Genomic DNA, 20,410 nt, shown 5'->3' with positions numbered 1-20,410 from the left:
TTTTGCAGAGGCATTATACTCCAAAGAAAGGTCTTGGAACTGCTAGCGCACCCATTTGAAGTGATTTAAGTGCTGAACCTGATATTTTCAAGGGTAATGAGATTATTGGACACATTTAGAAATAAAAACAATTAATGCCTTTTGCTTAATTTGCACAAATTTACATAAATTCCATTTTAAAGCTTTTTTTCCTTAAAAAATACAATTATTTAGAGACAAAATGTATATAAAAAATGAAATAATCACTTTCAAAGCAATGTATCAATATATTGCTTTGAAAGTGATTGCTATACAGAATCAGAGCGTATGTGAGTTTTGTCCTGGCAGCTCATATTACAGGATATACATTGTAACAGTAGTTGTTGAATTCATGTTCATGGAAGACAGCAGTGAACACAGAAATGTACACATGCACGTTACATGATCAGGAGTTGATATTTTCACATGTTGTTAGATTTGCGAATAGTACCCAGATCGCAGAATTCCCACAAATAACCCCAGGAAAACAGGTACGGTATGAAGTCTCATTTGTCTTTGATGTGTTTGAGGTGACAAAAAATGATGTCAAGTATCAAAACTAAATGCAATCGTAGAATTTGCTTTGTGTTTGCTCTGTGTTGTGGGCTGCTCAGGTACAGCCCTGTCGCGATTTATACAGCGACTGGGCTGTGTATAGTTAGTGTACAGTGTATTTACATAATATGCACAGCCCTGTACAGTGCATTTACATAATATGTGTATGCACAGGCCTGTCACATCATTATCACAGCAAGTCATGACTGGTACTCTTAGTGGTCTCAGTCTGGTGGCCCCTGGCTGGGCCCCCTGCCTTGGGCCAGCACTCAGGCTCCTGGCCTCGGCCCGGCCTTTTGGCCCCGTGAGCCCCTGGGCCCCTGGGCCCCTGGGCCACCGGGCCACCGGGCCCGGGGGCCTGGGCCTGGGCCCACTTGGGCTCTGGGCCCCTGGTTCTGGGCTAAGGCCCGTGGCCTTGGGTCCGGCCTTAGGCCCCGCCTTTGGCCCGGCTGTACTTTGTACATGGTCTATGTGAAATCAAGCTTGTCTGTAACTGTATAATTACAAATAATTACAAATAATCACAAATGATCAACAGGTCCATACTATGAATATATAAACATATGAATATATGATTTTATGAATATATGAATATATATATGTGAATAATTATATATATTATTATATATGATTATATAAATGTGATCAGGCGTTCTGTTACGGTGTCAGATCTGCAGTCATTCATATATAGCAAATTTTATGCATGTATAAATGGCATACATTCATGTGTACAGTATGCTACACTACCGCTATGAAGTAACTTAATGCTCTACCGGGAAAAGCGTTCCTCACTGGTAAAATATTGTCTTACCGATCTGCTTTCATTCAAGCATTACCGTTTGAAAACCGTTGCAAAGCTGACATGACTACCGGGGAAAATACTCACGTAAAGAGAGGGCTTACCGTTGGCACAACTTTTACCGTACCGTACCGTTGTTACCGTACCTTTACCGATAGTGCGCGAGTACTGCAAAGCGCGCGCGCCCGCAAATTTGTACTTCTACCAAAGATAGTAGATAACAAGATACGAAGGCGCGCGATAAAAATAGACACATAATGGCTACCCTACATGACGATACAAAAGAGAGCTAAGTACAAACTCAGTACACCTAGAAACATCATTCATTTCCAAAGGTAGTGGTATCTTTGTTGTCTTAAAAAGATTAAAAAATTATAGTCGTAGCTTTTTTTCGATTAAGGGGATTATTTTGAAGAACGAGATTTTAGAGTAATAAGGATTATTTCGTGGAGGTAAAAATTTGGCAACAACATGATCTCACAATCAAAACGCTTGATAAACAACAACAACATCTTCAAAGACAGCGTGTCTCAGGCAAAAGACACACATCACCTGAGACGCGCTGTCCCTGAAGCCGCTGCTGCTGTTTATCAAGCGTCAAGGCAGTGCGTCTCAGGTAATGTGCGCTTCCCACAAACAAATGCACTGTATGTAATGTATAAGCAGTGAGAAATTGCTAATTTTTGTCTTGAAATATGATAACTCTTCTATTTTACTCCATCAGTATGATTCCAGATTGCAAATTCAACCACTTGCTACTTTGTATTTTGTTACTCTCTGACAAATCCCAATTCACAAAAGTAGTACACTCATGAAATATCTTATACGGTATACAATGTATAATAAATTACCTTGCATGATTTAGAATCTGGATCTTCCTGTTGTATAGTGACATAATACCATAATCATGTTTGGCAGTAATGTCTATAAATATGTACATATTTAGTCCTTCTTGGTAAGAGTTTGGTCAGCTGCAAACTTAATACTGGAAAGTTTATATCTTTTATTTTTTGCGCTGTTTCCATTTTCCCAAGAAATTGATATAGAATATGTGTTCTCAGTCTGTCTGATTCCAGTGAAGAGCATAATCAAGTGACTTATGTGAATTTTAGTGGGGTATGGAGAGGAAAGGGTTACTGTTCCCATAGCAACTGATGTAAAATATCAGTGCTGTATCTGTACAACAGTACAAGGTGCACTATAGTCGTGTGAGTCCTTTGGTACTACTTCTCTGTGAGAGGGGCCACTCTGGGGAAAAATGTCCATTATGCTTGCATCAATTTTGTGGGGGGTAGCGACTGAATGAGAAAGGGAGCGAAGTCCATATACAATGTACATACGTTTCAATGCAAGGCAATCTTTCAACGCCACTCGGAAGTGAGTGCACATTTGATGAGGCTTTAACTGGACATCAATCCATTTTATTAGCACTCATGATTTGGAGAATGATCATCATACAGGTAACCACCAATTAAGACCAAAGCTTCAAAAATGGGGTAATGACATAATGATGACAGTCACTAAGCTACATTGTAATCTCAAATTTTATATCGCTTATTTGGCTGTAGCAGTGTAGCCCTCATCAGAACCACATACTGTGTAGCATCATCTTCAGCTACAATGTACAGTTGAACCTCTCGTATCCGGACAAGTCGGGACTGGGGCTCATCCGGATAAGGGATTTGGCCGGATACGGGAGACTCAATGCTTTATACATGTACATATACATACACATGTACTGATGTAGCCCATTGTAGTACCACATGTAGTGATGTGTATACTGCAACCTTTTCATTGTTACACTCAGTAACAGACCCCAAAATAGAGGTGTATGTTAATGTTGGAAGTAATATGTAATTCATGTGTGTTTGTGTAGGAGTTCTCAAGGAGTTGGGAATCCCCTTTCCTCCCGTAATTATAAAAAAAAAAATCACAGCGAGATTGCGTCCGTATAATAGAGAGATCCGGATAAAGGGAGGCCGGATAAGAGAGGTTCAACTGTAATTTACTCACATAAAATGTGAAGTACAGCATTGAGTGAAGAATGAAATGAACAAAAACAAAATTCCAAACATTGCCAACTAGTTTTATGGCTATAGAAGCCAGTTGTAGATCTATAGCTTCACAAATAAAATATGTTGGGAAAAGCAACACACATACATTGTACAGGTAGTGGATACCAGTTGTGTGCATCATGTGTAAGATCTTTGAAATAAACATTGTGCACATCTTACTGAAGATATTCTCCAGATCTTAAACAAACAGTGAAGTCGCTGGGTTGGACTTTGTGGCTGCGGAAATCAATAATCAATCTCGGAAGCTCCTCCTGGATATTTTTCTTCCAGTGTCTTCCCATGGTACCCGCAGCACAATACTATGATAATCTCAACCCTGCAGTTATACATCCAAGTGAGTGTGGGTATACAGGTCTGTATGTGTGTATAAAAACAAGAGATACTAGTCGTAGTAGAGGAAAAGGAGGGATAGAGAGCGAGATAGGGCACACTTTAGGTGTGGGAATGTTTGGTTTCTCTGCTCGCAGGAGGGATTTTGTCTGTTAATAGGGGAGCGAGGGATTGCCTACGTGCACATCGAGAGCCCTCTTCCCCCCTCCCCCTGTGGGCATACACGCCGCACAAGCTTCAAATATAAGCAGCGGCAGCAGCAGCTGAAGGCCTGATTTGATGAGGGAAGGGAAAAATGCTGTGTGTGGTGTGCACTCATATGGGTATGCTCGCATGGGTCCAAGCTCTTGCAACGTTCATAATCAAATTGCTTTTCTCTCTGAGGGATGATTTTAACCAGAGTGAAATTAAAACCTCCTACATGGTACATTTTGATCAAGTTCACATAGTCTGTTGTTTTCCTTATCCCCCTCCTCCCCCCCCCCCCCCCCCCCCAGAAGAAACCCCAAAACATTTATGACTGAGTTGATCCCATATATTTAGCAGTTTTAGCCTCGGTGGTAGGACGATTACCCCCTGAACAATTACCCAGACCCTTCCCCTGACTCTAACCCTAGCCTTTTTCCTAATCCTGAACCTAATCCTAACCCTAAACCTTACCCTAATCCGAACCTTTACTCTAACCCCATGGCTAGTCAGTATTTAGTGGGGGGGGGGGGGGGGGGGAGATAATTGCCTTGATACATTTAACCTCCTGTGCTGTCAACTATATTGGTCAACTGTTCCCACTTAACCTTTGCCTTGCATTGTGAATAAGATAATGAAAAGAATCATAGTAGCACCTAACCTTATTCAGGTCAGCCATCATTTTTTTTTATCACCTTTTCCTTGTCAGTTCTTTGTTTTAGTTTATACCAGCAAGATGACATGAATATATACAATGTATGATGTAATCTTTAAATGTATTGATGATATATTTGGATTTTTACTGAATTTAAAAAGTGCAGCCTACCTTTTTGAATAATCAAATATTTGTATGGTATGATGAAGAAAAAAGAGAGTGATGTTCAGCAGACCACACAGCATGTGTTACAGAAGTGAGAGATGATATATGAGGAACATTGATCGATTGCCAACAGGCAAGGGGAGGGAGGAGGCCTGGAATGCAGCAACTGCCTGGAGGCAAGCTCCTTGCTGGAAGACATGGTCTTCTCCAGGGCCCAAATGAATACAGGAGATTCATACTATGGAATGATGTATAGCTCTGCATTAATGCACTCAAGGGCCAATTTGTTTTCTAATTGCTTTTTATTGCCATTGGGCTTGTGGGTAAAGCCATCCACTCCAAAGAAAGTAAAAATGATGTCTTGATAGTGAATATCATTCAGGTAAAATAGTTCTTCCTCTTTTGTCCATCCATATGCTGGTTAGAAGGTACACAAGATATCTAGCTTTAGGCATTTATTTCCTCTTCAGTTAATAGCATTCATGATTTCAATAATGGAACTAGCCAGATACCGGCATTTGGGTTTTTTTTTCTATGCTGTTTATTGAAAATAGATCTTGGTACCCATTTTCATGTGCCTGTCACACCTATGTGAGCACCGAGTTTCAAAATTTTTATATTGATGCCCAGTTGCTTGCTGCAATTCGATTGGAGTATACATATGTATCTAAACTGTTTCACTGGTAACTGTAATGTTTTTACTAATACTATGAACAATAATTGCAAGTTTTGTTTTGAGATGGCTATTTAGTTGGATTTGAAATTGCTACTCCACTCCTTTTTCCAAACTTTCCAGAAATATGCATAGCAAGTATTTAGTATTGTAGAAACACATTTATATGAATGTGTGAGGGTGTGAATGTAATGTACCGTAAAGTTCCGTGTATAAGACGCATCCCCACTTTCGGACCTAAAATTAAAAAACAAAACAAAACACGGAAATTTCCACGCAAATATTGTGTGTGTCATACATATCATTTCAGCTCAAAATTTCCCTAGAATGCAGAATGTATTTGCTCTATTTTTCGTTTCCTATTGTACTTTCTTTTAACAGTATTCATCGGACATCGGCAAAATATGGAAGACACAAAATGCGAGACTTGTCTCGGTACTCCCTATTGTTTCGCCTTTCAATCGTGGTACATGTATCATCAAAGATCGTACTCATGAGTGTATAGTACGATCTTTGCTATCATACATAGGGTGTCTCGCATATTGACGCATGTCAGACTGGGAGGTTCATTACGAAAAATAAGAAAAACATCAACAAGTGTAGCAGAGGGATCGTACACCGAGACGTACAGTGCGTACGGTAATTACACTCACTGTTGTTTCGCCTGGAGGGATTACCAGTAACGTGTGTCTCTTGTACTGTATCATGCTTGTATGCACAGTGCTAGCCTTTTGCAAAAGGCAGCTCGCTATAATTTCAGCACACGCACACAGAGAGCAATGGACTTGAACACACAGCGCGCAACGGGCAAGCGCACTCCGATCCGATCATTGTGTGCACGTGAGTCCATTGCGAGAGCCTCTCTTCAGCTGCTGCCTTTGCAAAAGGCTTGCTACTGTACAGTACCTAGCTAGCTAGCTAGCTATGCTATCCTCGATCCTGCTAGCTGGCTTCGAGATCGTGCATGCAAACGAACGCATGCATAGATATGCATGTACCGTTTGTACATGCTGCATGCTTCACACATCGTTCACATTAGGGTGACATAGTATCGATCCTACTCCGTATTTTACAGCTTTTGTCTATGGCCAGATTGATATTAGTACATCAATAAGTTTTACGTTATCGGCAATTTAGTAATGATACCTGTACATCGCATATTTCAGCTACTACAGTAGGTTGGCTGTTGGTAGCTTGGTAGACTGATATACATCGGTACCTGGTAGGTTTACATCGCATCACGTATTACAGCTGCATGTTGTCTATGGCCAGATTGATACATCGGTCATCGTAACTACGGTACATGTACACAAGGCCGATATAAGTTTATCCCGTATTTACAGCTGTTGTGTGTGTCCAGATTGAAAGATCGCTCATATATCCGTAAGTTTTCGTGATTGCTTACCCTCCGAACGTCGATGGGTATACATGGCCCAAAGTTGACTTTATAAAATTGGGTGTACGTGACAGATTTTTTTCCGTGTTTCGACTGTACCCGTGTATAAGACGCATCCCCGATTTTTCATGTTTTTCGACAAAAAAAAGGTGCGTCTTATACACGGGACTTTACGGTATGTTTGTGTGTGTGTGCAACTTTTACAGGCTGTAGCATTTATCCATTGCTATTTGTTAGGTGTTTAACCTAAGTTTTAATGTCACAGTGAATCCATTCAAAATCTGTATTGTGGAGGAATGACAGTACAGATCAGCTGTCGTGATGAATGGAGACATTATTAATTGATGGATTGGGGAAAAATTGAAGGCTGTTGCCTACTGAAGTACAATGCAGTGAATGTAATTCATGTGCCTTCTTTTTTTATATGACCAAATTTAAGAGCCTACACATGAAAGGAACATTGATGCTCACAGTGCTCTATGCGACAATAACATATGACTGATGACTAGGCTGCTGCAATGCTCATAAATGCTTTATTTGCTTTCCCTAAAGTGCCGAGAATTCAAGTGATGTAATGTGATATTGGAGCACCCTCGCAAAGCAGAGGCAAGAGAGTAAAGCAAGGGAGGGGAAGAGTTTGAACTTACAGGAGGAGAAAGTGGAGGAGTTTCATTCTGTGGATCTCAAGATTGATGTGGCTGAGTTAAAAAATCATTCAAATTATGCCCACTTTCACCATTGTAGGAGGCCCAACTGTAATGATAAATAATAATAATAATAAGGATAAACTGTAATAATAGTAATAATAATAGTAATAATAATGATAATAATAATGATAATAATGATAATAATAATAATAATAATAATAATAATAATAATGATAATAATAATAATAATAATAATAATAATAATGATAATAATAATAATAATGATAATAATAATAATCATCATCATCATCATCATCATAACAATTAAGGACATTTTTATTGCGCAGCTACTATAATGATATACTCTACTGTGCATTACAAAGTTAATTAAGTAATAATCACGACATACAAACTTCAAACATAGAATGCATTGTTCAAAAGATGAGTAGAACAATTACCTTTATTTTATAGATTCAAATTTTTTTTTTCCTTCATTGTGTGCAGTGCGCACCTTCCACATCTTCTATAGATTTCAGCCACTCACATTTCTGTCCCCTTGTTGCCATGCCTCATGCCTGCTGGATCGAGTATCGTACCTACAAACGTTTGTCTACAAGCAGATGGGGATATCTGCTCTTGCTAATTGTGATTAAAGGTAACAGGTGAAACCGCTACCTCTAATCAATACACTCCTGCCCCTAGCCTCATAATTACTCCACCTATAACCATTCAATTATGAAGGCGAGAACAGTGGATGACACCCAAAATCTGTACAGGAAACGCTCACAACCTGAAATATATTGAGGTCAATGCATCAGCTCCAAATATTGTGTTCGTAATTGAATAGGTTTCATTACCATCAATTAAATGTCGATTCCTTCCATACCCTCTTCCCACAGTAAAGTTAAGTTGATAATCTGAATGGTCATTTTCAAGAGAGTTACAATGTACAAATTTGTATGTAGAAGTAAGTATGTATTCACATGTTATGTAGTGCTTGCCTCAAAATGTAGACTTATTTTGATTACCTGCTACTGTAGAAAACACTTATTATGATGAATGTTATGGGTAGGTCATAAATGGGTGCGGCAGGAAGTAAATCTCGTAAAAAATGCATTTGATGAGTATCCGTATTTGTCAATGCATTAAACATTAATTTGAACAGTGATTTTGCATTTTGATAGCAATGTGCCTCTTTGACATTATGAATAAGTGTGTGTGTGTGTGTATGTGTGTGTGTGGTGTAAAATGGCTCCCCTTGCGTGTAGATCATTGATGTAGGAGTGTGATAATTTTTGCTAAAGCTATTTCTTCGGAAAGCTAAATGTGACTGTGTTCTCTTTTTACCCCTACAATTTTGCCTGATTAGATTCACCTTTATCAAATAGCATCAAATACAACAGTAACAAACAAGCTGTTTGAAAATTGTTTATCTTTTTTTTTGGGGGGGGGTGGGAGGTGGGGGAGGGTCAGCTTTGTAGAGTATGTTGGTTTGTAAAATAAGTACTGTAAAATGAGGAATGATTGTGTGCATTTCAATTTCGCGAGAGCCGAGTTTCACAAAATTAAAATGCACGCTAAAGATCTTGTCTACACTATATGCATTGAATGTTAGAGGCAACTGGCAAAACTTTCATGCTGTGAACAAGGCCGTTGGCTCCCATTCACAAAAATTTAATGCAGCGAAAATATCATGTTTTACAGTACTGTCTGGAGGGAACTGTGAGATGTTCTCTAGACATTCTCTAAATGCTAGACAACCACACCAAAGTCATGAGATCAAATGAATCCCATGAGTAAAGCATTAGGCTCAGTCAAAGGATCTTTTCTAAAGTAAATTTGCCACAAGGCCTATCCTCAGTCTCTAAGTAATACTCTTTGTAATCATCTCATCCAACTGTCGGTGAAAGACAAAGAGGGTTTGGAAACGATCACACTTGACAAGAGGACGGAAAAACCAGAATTTTACTTGAACCCAGTAAGTTATGGTGAATGGGTAAATGCTATCTTGTTTGGGTGTGAAGTAGGTAGGGTGTTGTTGCCTGGCTCAATGATACTGACACATGATACATAGATGAAACAACATCTGCCCATTGGCCATGTTGTGTCAACAGAGATTCATGTTTCACATATTACTTTTCTTCATGTGAAAGGGGCATATGGACAAAAGTATCAGCTGTGGTTAGGCTACGTGCAGGTGTTGGGAGGTCACTCCAGAATTGTCGTGTGGCCATATTGGTCGTGTCCAGTTCTTTGCCGACACTGATTGGTAATTCTAGATGGAAGTCAATATGGATGAGATTCTCAGTTTACACAGGGTCAGTTGGGTGGAGCTTGAAAGTCAAGATGCCTTAATTAAGCGAGAAGAAGATTTGTTTTTCTCCAGAGCTCTTTAAATACTTCATCTTTGCATCTCTGACTTCAGTATTTTTGCAAAGGGGAAGTTGTGGTTCTGAGCATCAAGGATATACCCTACCAATGCTAAACAACCCCCTTAAAGCTACTTTCTTTCAATTAATTCCTAGTCCAGACAACAAAGTCAACATGAAATGTTTGAAGTCCTAAACTCAAAGAGATATCCAGTTTATACAAGGATTATGCTATGAAGATTCAAATCCCAAAGTTATTATCTTATTAACTTCATACTTTACTGTAAGGCTGTAATGGAATTTTGTATCAAAATAAAACCACCCGTCCTGTGACCTTGTTGTAATGGCAGTCTCCTGCATTCATCAGACAGTAAACATTCTGTGGCTTGTGGTTTCATCCTGGCTTATTTGGCTAGCACAACCCCATATCATGTTCAAATCCCCAATTTTCAGTCTCTGTTTTGAAAACCATAAATTGTTATGACTGCCTACTTTGTAATGTACATTCACCTTCCCAAAATTATTTAAGCATACCGGTACTCAAATATTGCATGTATACGTACACTGTGTATTCTGTATATTTCTTGTGCAATCTTTTGATTGGAAAATGAAGATATGACTGTTGATACTGGTTCTACTGTATGTGACATGTGCACGGTACCAATACCCATCTGATTTTGCTTGTCCCTTTTGGGAAAAGCATGACTGGAGGCCAAAACAGTGCATTATGTGAAGCCATTTTGAGGAGCAGTGATTCCTTTTACAATACTGAGTGAACATACAGAAAGAGCTGTTGTGTGTGTATTGTGTGTGTGGGGGGGGGGGGGGAGGGGGGGGAGGGGTGGGTGGAAGAGGGGGTTAGGGAAAGTCATGTCAAGTAAGAGATGAGTCTTCTGGATCCTTATAAATGACTTGTTTTGTCTGTTATATTCTATGCTCCTCAGCTTGTACTGAAAAGCTTGGGATATGGGTTTAGGTGAGGAAGGGGTCAATGGGTTTGTTATTATCAAGGGGTTACAAAGCAGAATGATGGGCTGCTGTATCAATTTTGATGATGATACAATGTAAACCTGTGTGTTAGTTATGGACTTTATGAACCCTGCCCCTTTTTTATATGCTTTTGCACATAATCATAGCCATAAGCTGCATGTTGTTTAATTGATATCATAACGATGGAAAAAAAAGTGTCATAAATCCACTGTGGAAAAGGCCTATTTGCCACACCTCACATAACGACCATTATGATGCAATCAGGGATAAGGGGGTTTGCATGGTAATCCTTACACGTATTAGAAACTCTTGATGTACTTTTTGAAGTTTTAAACTGTGCTGATGCATTAAAAGGATGCATCCAGCTAAAGCTCATTGCTTTGGCATGATGTATGGAATTGAGGAACTTGATTCAGAATGATTTGAATTCTAGATGCAATATATTCCACATGCTGTACACTGTAGATCATCTAAAGGAGATATTAAATCATTCCCTGGTGCTTCCATTACATCCTCACTCAAATAAAAGAAAGAAAAGCAAAAAAAAAAAAGAAAAAGAAAGAAAAGACTTGCATTGTATGATACAGTACATGCTGCAGACTTGGTATCTTTTGAAAATCAACACTTACAAATGTATCTCTGCATTTTTAATATTCAGTTATGTGTGGCAGTGGATTAGCATTGATGGAAACATGTTATGTGTGAGCAGGATTCTGACGTGTTAGAGGAAGGTGAAACAGTATGCAAGGGAGACACAAAAGAATGCATCATGGACAGTAAGAGATTGAGCATCACCAAGGGAAGCAATGTATTCATGTTATTCATATACCCTTGGAAATTTGTAGTTCCGTGTATATTAGGCTTTGCTGTCTATAAAAAGGCAATATTTGACCATGTTTCCAGTTTGAAAAAAAAAAAAATCTATGTGTGATGCTGCATGGTCCTACGGTGTACATGCACATACGGATGCACTTCCAGAATCTCTGATATTGTGTCAATATGAAGCTATACAATGTAGTTAATATGATTAGGGTTGAAAATGACTACTAATTAAGTGCTTCAGAAAAACCAGATAAACTCATTGTGACTGGATTTACCCTGTATGCACTCAATATTTTTTCATAGGATAGTAATGCTGAAATGGACTATTGTAAAGTAAACTCTGGATATAATCCACACTTTTTTTAAGCACCTGTAAGAAAAAGAAATGGAAAAGTGTTATAATCCTGATGTGGATATTTTGCAGATAATGTATGTTTTATTCTTAGGCCCACTCTGATTTTGTGAACAAGTTATGTGGATATTTTTGGCATAATTGAGTTTATTAAGGGGATATCAAAGGAGGTAGTGAATGTGCCATTTGTACCCTTCCAAGAACATGAGGAGCTGCTAAAATGGCTTTAATAACAGCAAATGACAGCAGACTCAAATGCGAGGTCCCTGGTTTGAGGGTGCTGCCATTAGGCAAGGTATACTGTTGCTGCCTTGTCCTTCGAATGGATGGAATGTAATGTTGTTTGTCCCACAAGGAAGCCTGCTCATTTATAAGCATCTAGACACACAAGACATTATGAGTTCAGAGATAAAAACAAACATCTTTTTGTGATGTGGCAGTAATGCCCTTCTGGCAGTGAAAACCAGCTCGGCCATGCAGTCACAGAGTATGAGGGGAACAACATCTTCCACTTTTGAGGAGACTCAAGCTCAAGACAGCTTTCTCAAAAGACACTGCTTTCTTCATCGTTCTCACGTACACTCAGTGGGTTTGACCCAGGAAGATGCCCCCATGCACCTGTCTCTACTTCTTCAGATAGATGGTGTCTGTCATCTCCAAAGAGAATTTGAAGAGAAGTCGACAGTGAGATAACAGTTGTCTTTGTGTGTTCCCAATCTCAAGAGACCTTCAAAGAGTTTGTTTGGTATCCTCCCCTTAAATTGCTGATATAAAGCTATCTGTCTATTGGTCTATCAGTGTCTATCTATCTATCTATCTATCTATCTATCTATCTGTCTGTCTGTCTGTCTGTCTGTCTGTCTGTCTGTCTATCTATCTGCCTGTCTGTCTATCTGTGTATCTATCTATCCATCCATCCAATCCATCTATAAGATCTGTCTATATGTTTGTATATCTATTTATTTATTTATCTATCTATCGATCTATCTATCTATTCTCTCTCTCTCTCTTTCTCTGTCTATTTTTATTAAAACTATTTATATATATTGACATCATGTTTCTGTTCTCTAAAATGTTTTGCTTCTTTTGTGATTAATCCAATGAAATGTCTATGATACATTTATAACAAAAATGTATTTACCAAAGTAAAATCAAAGAACAACTGTGACCAGTCACATGTTATGTTGTTTACGTATATTACACGGGATGAGGGCCCCTGCAATTATCTCTTTTGGTCCGTAGGCTTTAGTGTAGGGTGTGTGTTGTGGTGCACAGTGTGATCAGTTTGGTGGAATATAAAGTGGCTGCTTCGTCCCTCTATGAAGCAATATGGCATAATTGAAATAATATGATATAAGACTTGCAAGTATTTGATATCACCAAATTTAGAAATGCTAGGTATTCAGTTACTTCTAGCAGGTAAGAATTACACATGGAAAATAATTTGAGACACATAATTTGAAATATTCATGATCTTAACAAGTTTTAGGGGAGGGATCCACAGAACTCTTTCCATATAAAGCATACAGTACAGTGGTAAAGTGGTGTGTTTTTGTTTTTTTTTGGTGAGAAATCTGTATGAGAATGCTCTATACAGCACATACTCTAAATTCAGAATGTGCGTGTGTAATTTGCTTCCCTGCCCTACTGTCATTTAAATCAGAAAACTATAAATTTTCAGATAAGCCTCAGATACAATGTAGGCATTGAGAACAAAATGCTGCAATTTCCTTTCCAGAGTAGGATCCCACATTAGTGAACTACCTGCTGATCCCCTTTGGGGCCCAAAATGACAAGTTTCCCTTGTGTGTGTGTGTGTGTGTGTGTGTGTGTGTGTGTGTGTGCTATTACGATGGATGGCACAGTAAAAGCAGAGCAATCTAAATTTCCATGATGACAAGTCAGATTTGAGTGTAATTGGGAACCCACAACTGATTGCTTTGATTAAGAATTGATTGATTGATGAGTTTTGTGTCGGGAGAGCTGGAATTTGAACTATACAGGGAAATTCAGTATGCATGATATATTGATGGTACTAAAATATCAATAGAATTATGTGTATCATGTGTGTGTGGAAGTGAAGAGACGAGTGGATGGGCCTCTTTTCTTTCTTTTTTTTTTTCTAGGGGAGAATTATGATAAGAAATCTGACTGTTCCTCTACGTAGATGCCACAATCCCTTTGACAAAACAAAACACAAATGCAAACTGAGTGACAGAGTGCATTATGGTTGTACACCATATTGTAAGAGAGAATTTTGAACAGAATTAGCTCTCACACTCATTTCCAGTGTTCTAAAAGACAAGGATGAAAGTGTATCATCGGTTGAGAACCAGAAGGTCATTATCACAATTTTGAGGAGTATTGAGTTGTTGGTATCACATTGTAAAGCACAATCTCCTCTACTACACTGTATGGTATCAATTCTAAATCATTTTTACATTTCGTAAGATTTTAAAAATCAAAACCACAAGGTTGCTATTTCTGTACCCGATATTTGAAACAGTGCTTAGAAATCTACCCACTTTTGAATACAAACTTTTTATTTCATGGAAATTGATCATTCCCCTTTATTCACGCTCAAATCTTAAATTGCAAAAGTGCCCTTCTGGTTCTCAGCTGACAATATAGTGTATGTAGTATGCCATAAAATTCTGCTCTTGTAAGCTCCAGTAAAAAAAAAAAAAAAAATAGTCAAAATGGTAACTCTGAACGTAATGTGCTGTGTTTTACATTGCAACTATGTGTACAGCACAGTAGCAAATTGGCTTCAGACAAGCTAGTCCAAAATTGATACTACAGTATTTCAAATTCAACATAGTCATTGTGAGTTTGTTCCTGGAGCTACGTAGCTCCATTATTTGTTTGACCATATTCCCCACTGGAAGTGTAATTGTGAGTTGTGACTAGTACAAAATGTAAATACGTCAAAGAGGAATTGCCCGAGGTGCAGAAGAAGGGGGAAAAAAAGGGGAATGGAGAATCCACACGTAGCCCCTGTAGCTCTCCAAATAGAGCCGGAAGTGGTGAAAAGAGCAGTGCAGAAAAGAGCAGTGCAGATTCACAGAATTTCACCCCAATTTGGATTGTCAAGAGAGAGAGGTTCTTGAAGAGGGATACTCTTGGTGGATCAGAAACTCTGCATTTGGGGTCAGCTGAGGCCCCCATGTCTAATACAGGGATTTGCAATGCCATTTTTGGTGGCTACCCTGACTGCAGTCGCCATGACAACAATTTTATTGTGCAGATTATCGCTTATTATCTAACTGTCTGTTGGTGTAGCAAATAGCCAGAGCTTGCAGTTATTCTTTAAAGAGGTTGTATGAACTGGATTGTGATTGGTCTATTGTAGATACACAGTTTGATTCAGTACGACCCTGGTCACTTGAATCACACAGACATTATACAGTATAAACTCTAGCTCTGTTAATGGAGGTTTCAGACATAATGAGCAGGTTAAAGAATTTGTGTGTTTTTCATGAAATCAGATTGAAAAGATTTACCATAGCAATGATACCCTTTTTTTGTGTGTTTTTTTTTAAAGATGGACAAGCCACAGTCACCATTGTATTGACTTTAAAAATGAACCAAAACAAAACAAAAAGCAAATCAATATGAGAGTTGTTTCATAGCCAATAAACAGCATCACTGTCCTATCTAATATCTGTGTACGATTTCAACTTTGTGCACACCTGAAAGACTTATGAAATTCTATAATTTATCTTAGTCCTCATCTGATTGACAAAAAAAAAAATGCTCACTATTCCTTCTTATTCAACTTTTTATATTTCATTGATCCAACATTTAGGTCAGATGGGAAATTGTGTGAAGTTTCCCTTTAAACTAAAGCTAGGATACACACTCATGCACACATACGCACACACACACACATACTAGACCGAAACATACCTGTAAACAGACAACTGTGTAAACATGCACATAGTTGAGATATTGTATGTTGCTCTCCAGCACCAGCACACGTGTACAGCAGTGGACTCTTGTCCACATTCATAATTGACCTTTGTCATTTCATGAATGGCTGCCATCCATCTCCGTGCATCCCGTATCTGCCGGATCTGACATTGCTATGAAGGTTATGCTGTATCTATTTAGATGAAGTCACAATTCAAATGCAAGAAAATAGCACAGCGTACTTTGAATGATTTACTGCCACAAATAAAGATACAGGGCAGACCACTCAATTGATTAGTTTATGACATCAATAAACTGAGAGGAGATGGGGCTATTAAAAAGCATTGTGTAGTTAAAGGCATAATTCACTTTGCAGATGAAAGCATCAGTGCTTTAAAATAGTTCTAAAATGTGAGTTAGGGATAGAAACAACCACTGTCAAAATTTGAATCCGTATAATCGATGTTAAGTGTTGTTAATACACAAAATGTGAACAATAGTTATAATAAAAATGTTTCCAGACTAAAACGTATAGTTACGGTTTACTGAGAAAAACCCTGATATCTCCCTATATTTTAGGTTTTATTGCAAATATTTCATATGGTAGGATGTTTTATGATACAACAGACCTACACATATACATTAAATGTGATATCTTGAACATTTTTGAAATCACTGCTCCCAAAGGTAAACTGGACCTTTAAGGACCATAGTGCCATTGGATGTGAATCTCTTCCTTGCCTAATGAAGAGGGGGTTAAGATGTGGGAGAGAACTTGTTTGTAAAACTTCAGAACATTTCATTGTTATTGAGTTAAATTCAAACAAAAACTGAAAACAAACTTTGAATCAGGCTTTCAAATGTATGTCTGGAATTATGTTTACCAGTTAATGCATAGAAGTGTTTGTGAATCAAGTTTTGCATGAATTTGACCTATTTAATTATTATTAAAAAAAATTATAGAACATTTCGGTGTACCAAATAAATGACCTAATATGTTTTGCACATGTGTCATTTCGTGGTACAATATGTAATGTCTTACATGTATGTGTCTAGTATTATATAAATGGGCATATTTTCATGCAAAAAAATAAAGATTTAATTTTTGATAGTGAAGAGGCTGTCTATCTATGAAATGTTTCATTGTGTTTCTATCTCACAAGAACCAAAGAGTTACTATGATGCTATGCTGTATCGTCATTGAAATTCAGTGGGTGCACAGCAATCTGTTCCCAGCGGTAGCTCAAGTGGCAATTTTCTGCTGGCATTATGTTATTAACTGGCTTGGGAAGATGCCATCCATGAAATTGTGAGTTAACCTTTCGAAAGAGGTTTGGTTTTCAGCTCTCTGAATTGACAAAGAAAGGAAGCGTGATCTGATATGTTTGCATATTTTGTGCTTTTCATATACCCAAGCCCCATAAGGGGCAAAAGGAAAATTGCTCCCTTTATTCAATATGAGGTGTATTTTCCTGAATTTCTACCCCCCTGTAAATTCTTCATGCCCAGTGCACCATCCTTTCAAATGTGGGAATGCAGTTCCATAGTCATCAAATCCCTCTGCAATTTGTGATTGGTATAGCCTTCTTATTGAATGCATCAATGGCCTGTTTTCACATTGTGAAGTTCCTAATGGCCAGTTTATGTCTGTAATTTGGTGTGCTATTTTGCAGAATGTACAGTCAATATGTTGAGATTCTGTCTGCGAAGGAATGCACAAAATCAGAAAAACCTACACCATTTGACAGACATCCAGCCAGCTTTTGTTTTGCCATGAGTGACCTTTAGACAGAAATTGACATGAAATTTGAAAACAGTATGAAAATGATTTATTTTCAATACAGTGTTAATTATATTTTCTTTTTCTCTCCTAAGGTCAGGGTAACATGCCTCATGTACAGTGTAACTGAAGCTGCTGCGTTGCATGTCATCTGTATCATGTGCGTGCATTGCATTGACATCAGCCAATCATAATCTCTCTTCTTTCCATTCCTTCTGTTTTGCCAGGTGGGCACAGATCCTAAGGAGGCACGCTATTGGCTAAAGCAATTCCAGCGTCTGGGTGGCAGCCACTCCAAGCCATTCGCTGTTGTCCAAGTTCATCAAGAAATCTTTCAGAAGCCAGACATGGTAAGGGAAAAAGCTTATACTGCAAATTTGGGTGGAGCATTCCACAAAGCGATTATTAACATAAAGCCCAAAAAGAACATAATTTTTGTTTGTCTTTTGGTTTTCTTTGTTGATAAAGCCCAAACAGTTCTCAGACATGCTCAAAGTTCATCTACCCTTTGGAATTTGCTAGCAATACATTGAAAGGGTTTACCAAGAAACTTGACTCACCAACCTGCTTTCCCCTTATTCTTATGGGGCTGTCTTTTTGCCCTCTTTTCTGTTTTACTGATGCTACATGACACTTTCTATTCTAGCCTACTTATCAATAGCTGTTGGATTGTTGTTGTTTTTGTAGAAAGTATGAATCAAAGGAAAAAGATACATGAAGATGGGGTAAATTTCCCTTCAGACTTAAGAACATCTCAATTGAATTTATGGCTTCCATTGCATTCACTGATCAAGGCAAATTCATTGCCACAGTGTAGGGATGCCTTTGACAGTAGACAGGGTCTGATTAGAGAGACTAACAGGAGACAGACAAAGTGGCCAATATACGTCTAATTGGAGAAGCAGCAGTGCATTATGGGATATTAATTGGCTCACCTAAATAGAACACTCCAAATACTGATGACCCTTCATAACCTAAATGCCCTTTATAGGAGTCCATCAGTGGCCAGGTATCCTTAAAGGCACTGTACAGTACTGGTTGAGGTAGGTATTCATGTTTTGAACATTCCTAAGTGAGATAATGAAAAGGCTCTTATGAAATATGAAAGAGCATGTAATTTTAAGAAGGATTCAACGTTTATTTGATGAAAATTGATTTTCAAATGGCTGAGATATCCAAAAAAGTGCTCATAATAAAAGGCGACATGCCCCAACTTTATTAGTATCTCTTTGTTTCACCTTGTTTTTGGATATCTCAGCCATTTCAAAACCGATTTTCATCGAATAAACTTTTGATATCCCTTAGAATTGCATGCTTTTTGACATCTCATAGAGTGGTTTCTGAATATCTCACAAAACGTTAAAAGCTAAATATTCACCTCGACCAGAACTGTACACACCCTTTAAGAATCCTCAGGAATCACATTGCCGAAAATGTCTGATGTGAAATATCAAGTGAACTAAAATATTTAAAGTTTGCCTTGGATCTCCCATGTCCCTGTTCTCATTCCATCTTTAAAACCCAATGGAAAATATTCTATGTGACTTTAATATGAATGTAAATTTAGTCTGATATACTGCAATGAGATTTTTCTTTATCTCTTCATTAGGAGCAACCTATGATCCGATTATTGCAAGACCACCTAACGGTGTAGTCATCCACCCAATATATTATCATCTTCATCCTTTTCTCTTTGTTTTGTTTTTTTTTTTTCCTCTTGAAGACCAGTTCAAGTTTGGTACTGGCTGTTTCTGACAAATCACAATTTTAATTCGCAGTTGCTGTTATTCAAATGTAGGGAAAAGATATAATGGCAAGGTCAAGTCTTTTCAATTTCTCAACCAGTGAGTGGAAATGGGCAAAAAGTTGTTGATTTATATATTTTTTTCTTTTCATTGCTTAGAACAAATCATGCATACAAACTGAATTTCAGGCATTGTTATTGTGATATTAGCAAGGACAGATAAAGTGCTGAAAGGTCCCTAGACAATGGAAAAAGAAGCACTGTGTGTTGTAAAGTTAATGTTAAAAGGTCTGTCTTACCCATAGGCTAGCCCATTCTAGCATGCTTCAGTTGTGACCGATTGTACTTCACACATTTGATGTTTGAACTGGGGGTCTTGGTTGAATGGAGTTATGTCCTTTCATGGTCCGTTGAGATTGTGTATAAAAGCGGTGTAATGCATGGGATACGCTGGTAAGACAGAACTCTCCTCGTGTCGGCATTGTTGGAACCTTTGAGATACCACACTGATTGTTCTGTGATACAGTAGCTTCAAAGGTATGACCAAATGAATAATGTGTTATTTGTGTGAAGGTTACACATGGATAGATGTGTTTATCAAATGTTGACAACACAGCCTGGTACTTATTGAAGTCCTCTATAGTTGCTTTTACCAAGGAGGTTCAAAAGATTGGAATTACATTTACTGTCTTTTTCCCTCTGAACGCATATTTCATGCCACCGATCAAAGACATTTGAAGTGTGATGCCAATTTGGGACTACATGTATCTTACAGATAGAAAGACAATTGATTCATTGGTCTCATTTCATAATGACCAGCCACTCGCTAAGGAAGATCCTGTACAATTATGTACACTATGTCCTTCTGATGATAATTACTTTTCACTATCCTACTTGAATACTGTACGAGCTGAAATTTTCGCGTACAGATATTTTCGCGAA

The 20,410-nt window shown here is 38.1% G+C and overlaps 1 protein-coding gene across 1 annotated transcript in view; it reads left to right on the top strand.

The window, feature by feature from the left end:
* LOC140245502 (N-acetylglutamate synthase, mitochondrial-like) overlaps positions 1-20,410 on the top strand; it is a 61,119-nt gene that overhangs the window by 22,276 nt on the left and 18,433 nt on the right. Inside the window, exon 2 of the mRNA XM_072325072.1 lies at positions 17,952-18,074. Within this exon, the coding sequence (XP_072181173.1) occupies positions 17,952-18,074 (123 nt within the window). The remainder of the gene's footprint in view (positions 1-17,951; positions 18,075-20,410) is intronic.

Source organism: Diadema setosum, chromosome 22 (assembly GCF_964275005.1).
Source record: "Diadema setosum chromosome 22, eeDiaSeto1, whole genome shotgun sequence".
Taxonomy (NCBI): domain Eukaryota; kingdom Metazoa; phylum Echinodermata; class Echinoidea; order Diadematoida; family Diadematidae; genus Diadema; species Diadema setosum.
Note: the sequence above shows the minus strand (reverse complement) of the source record. Positions and strands in the feature narration are given on the sequence as shown.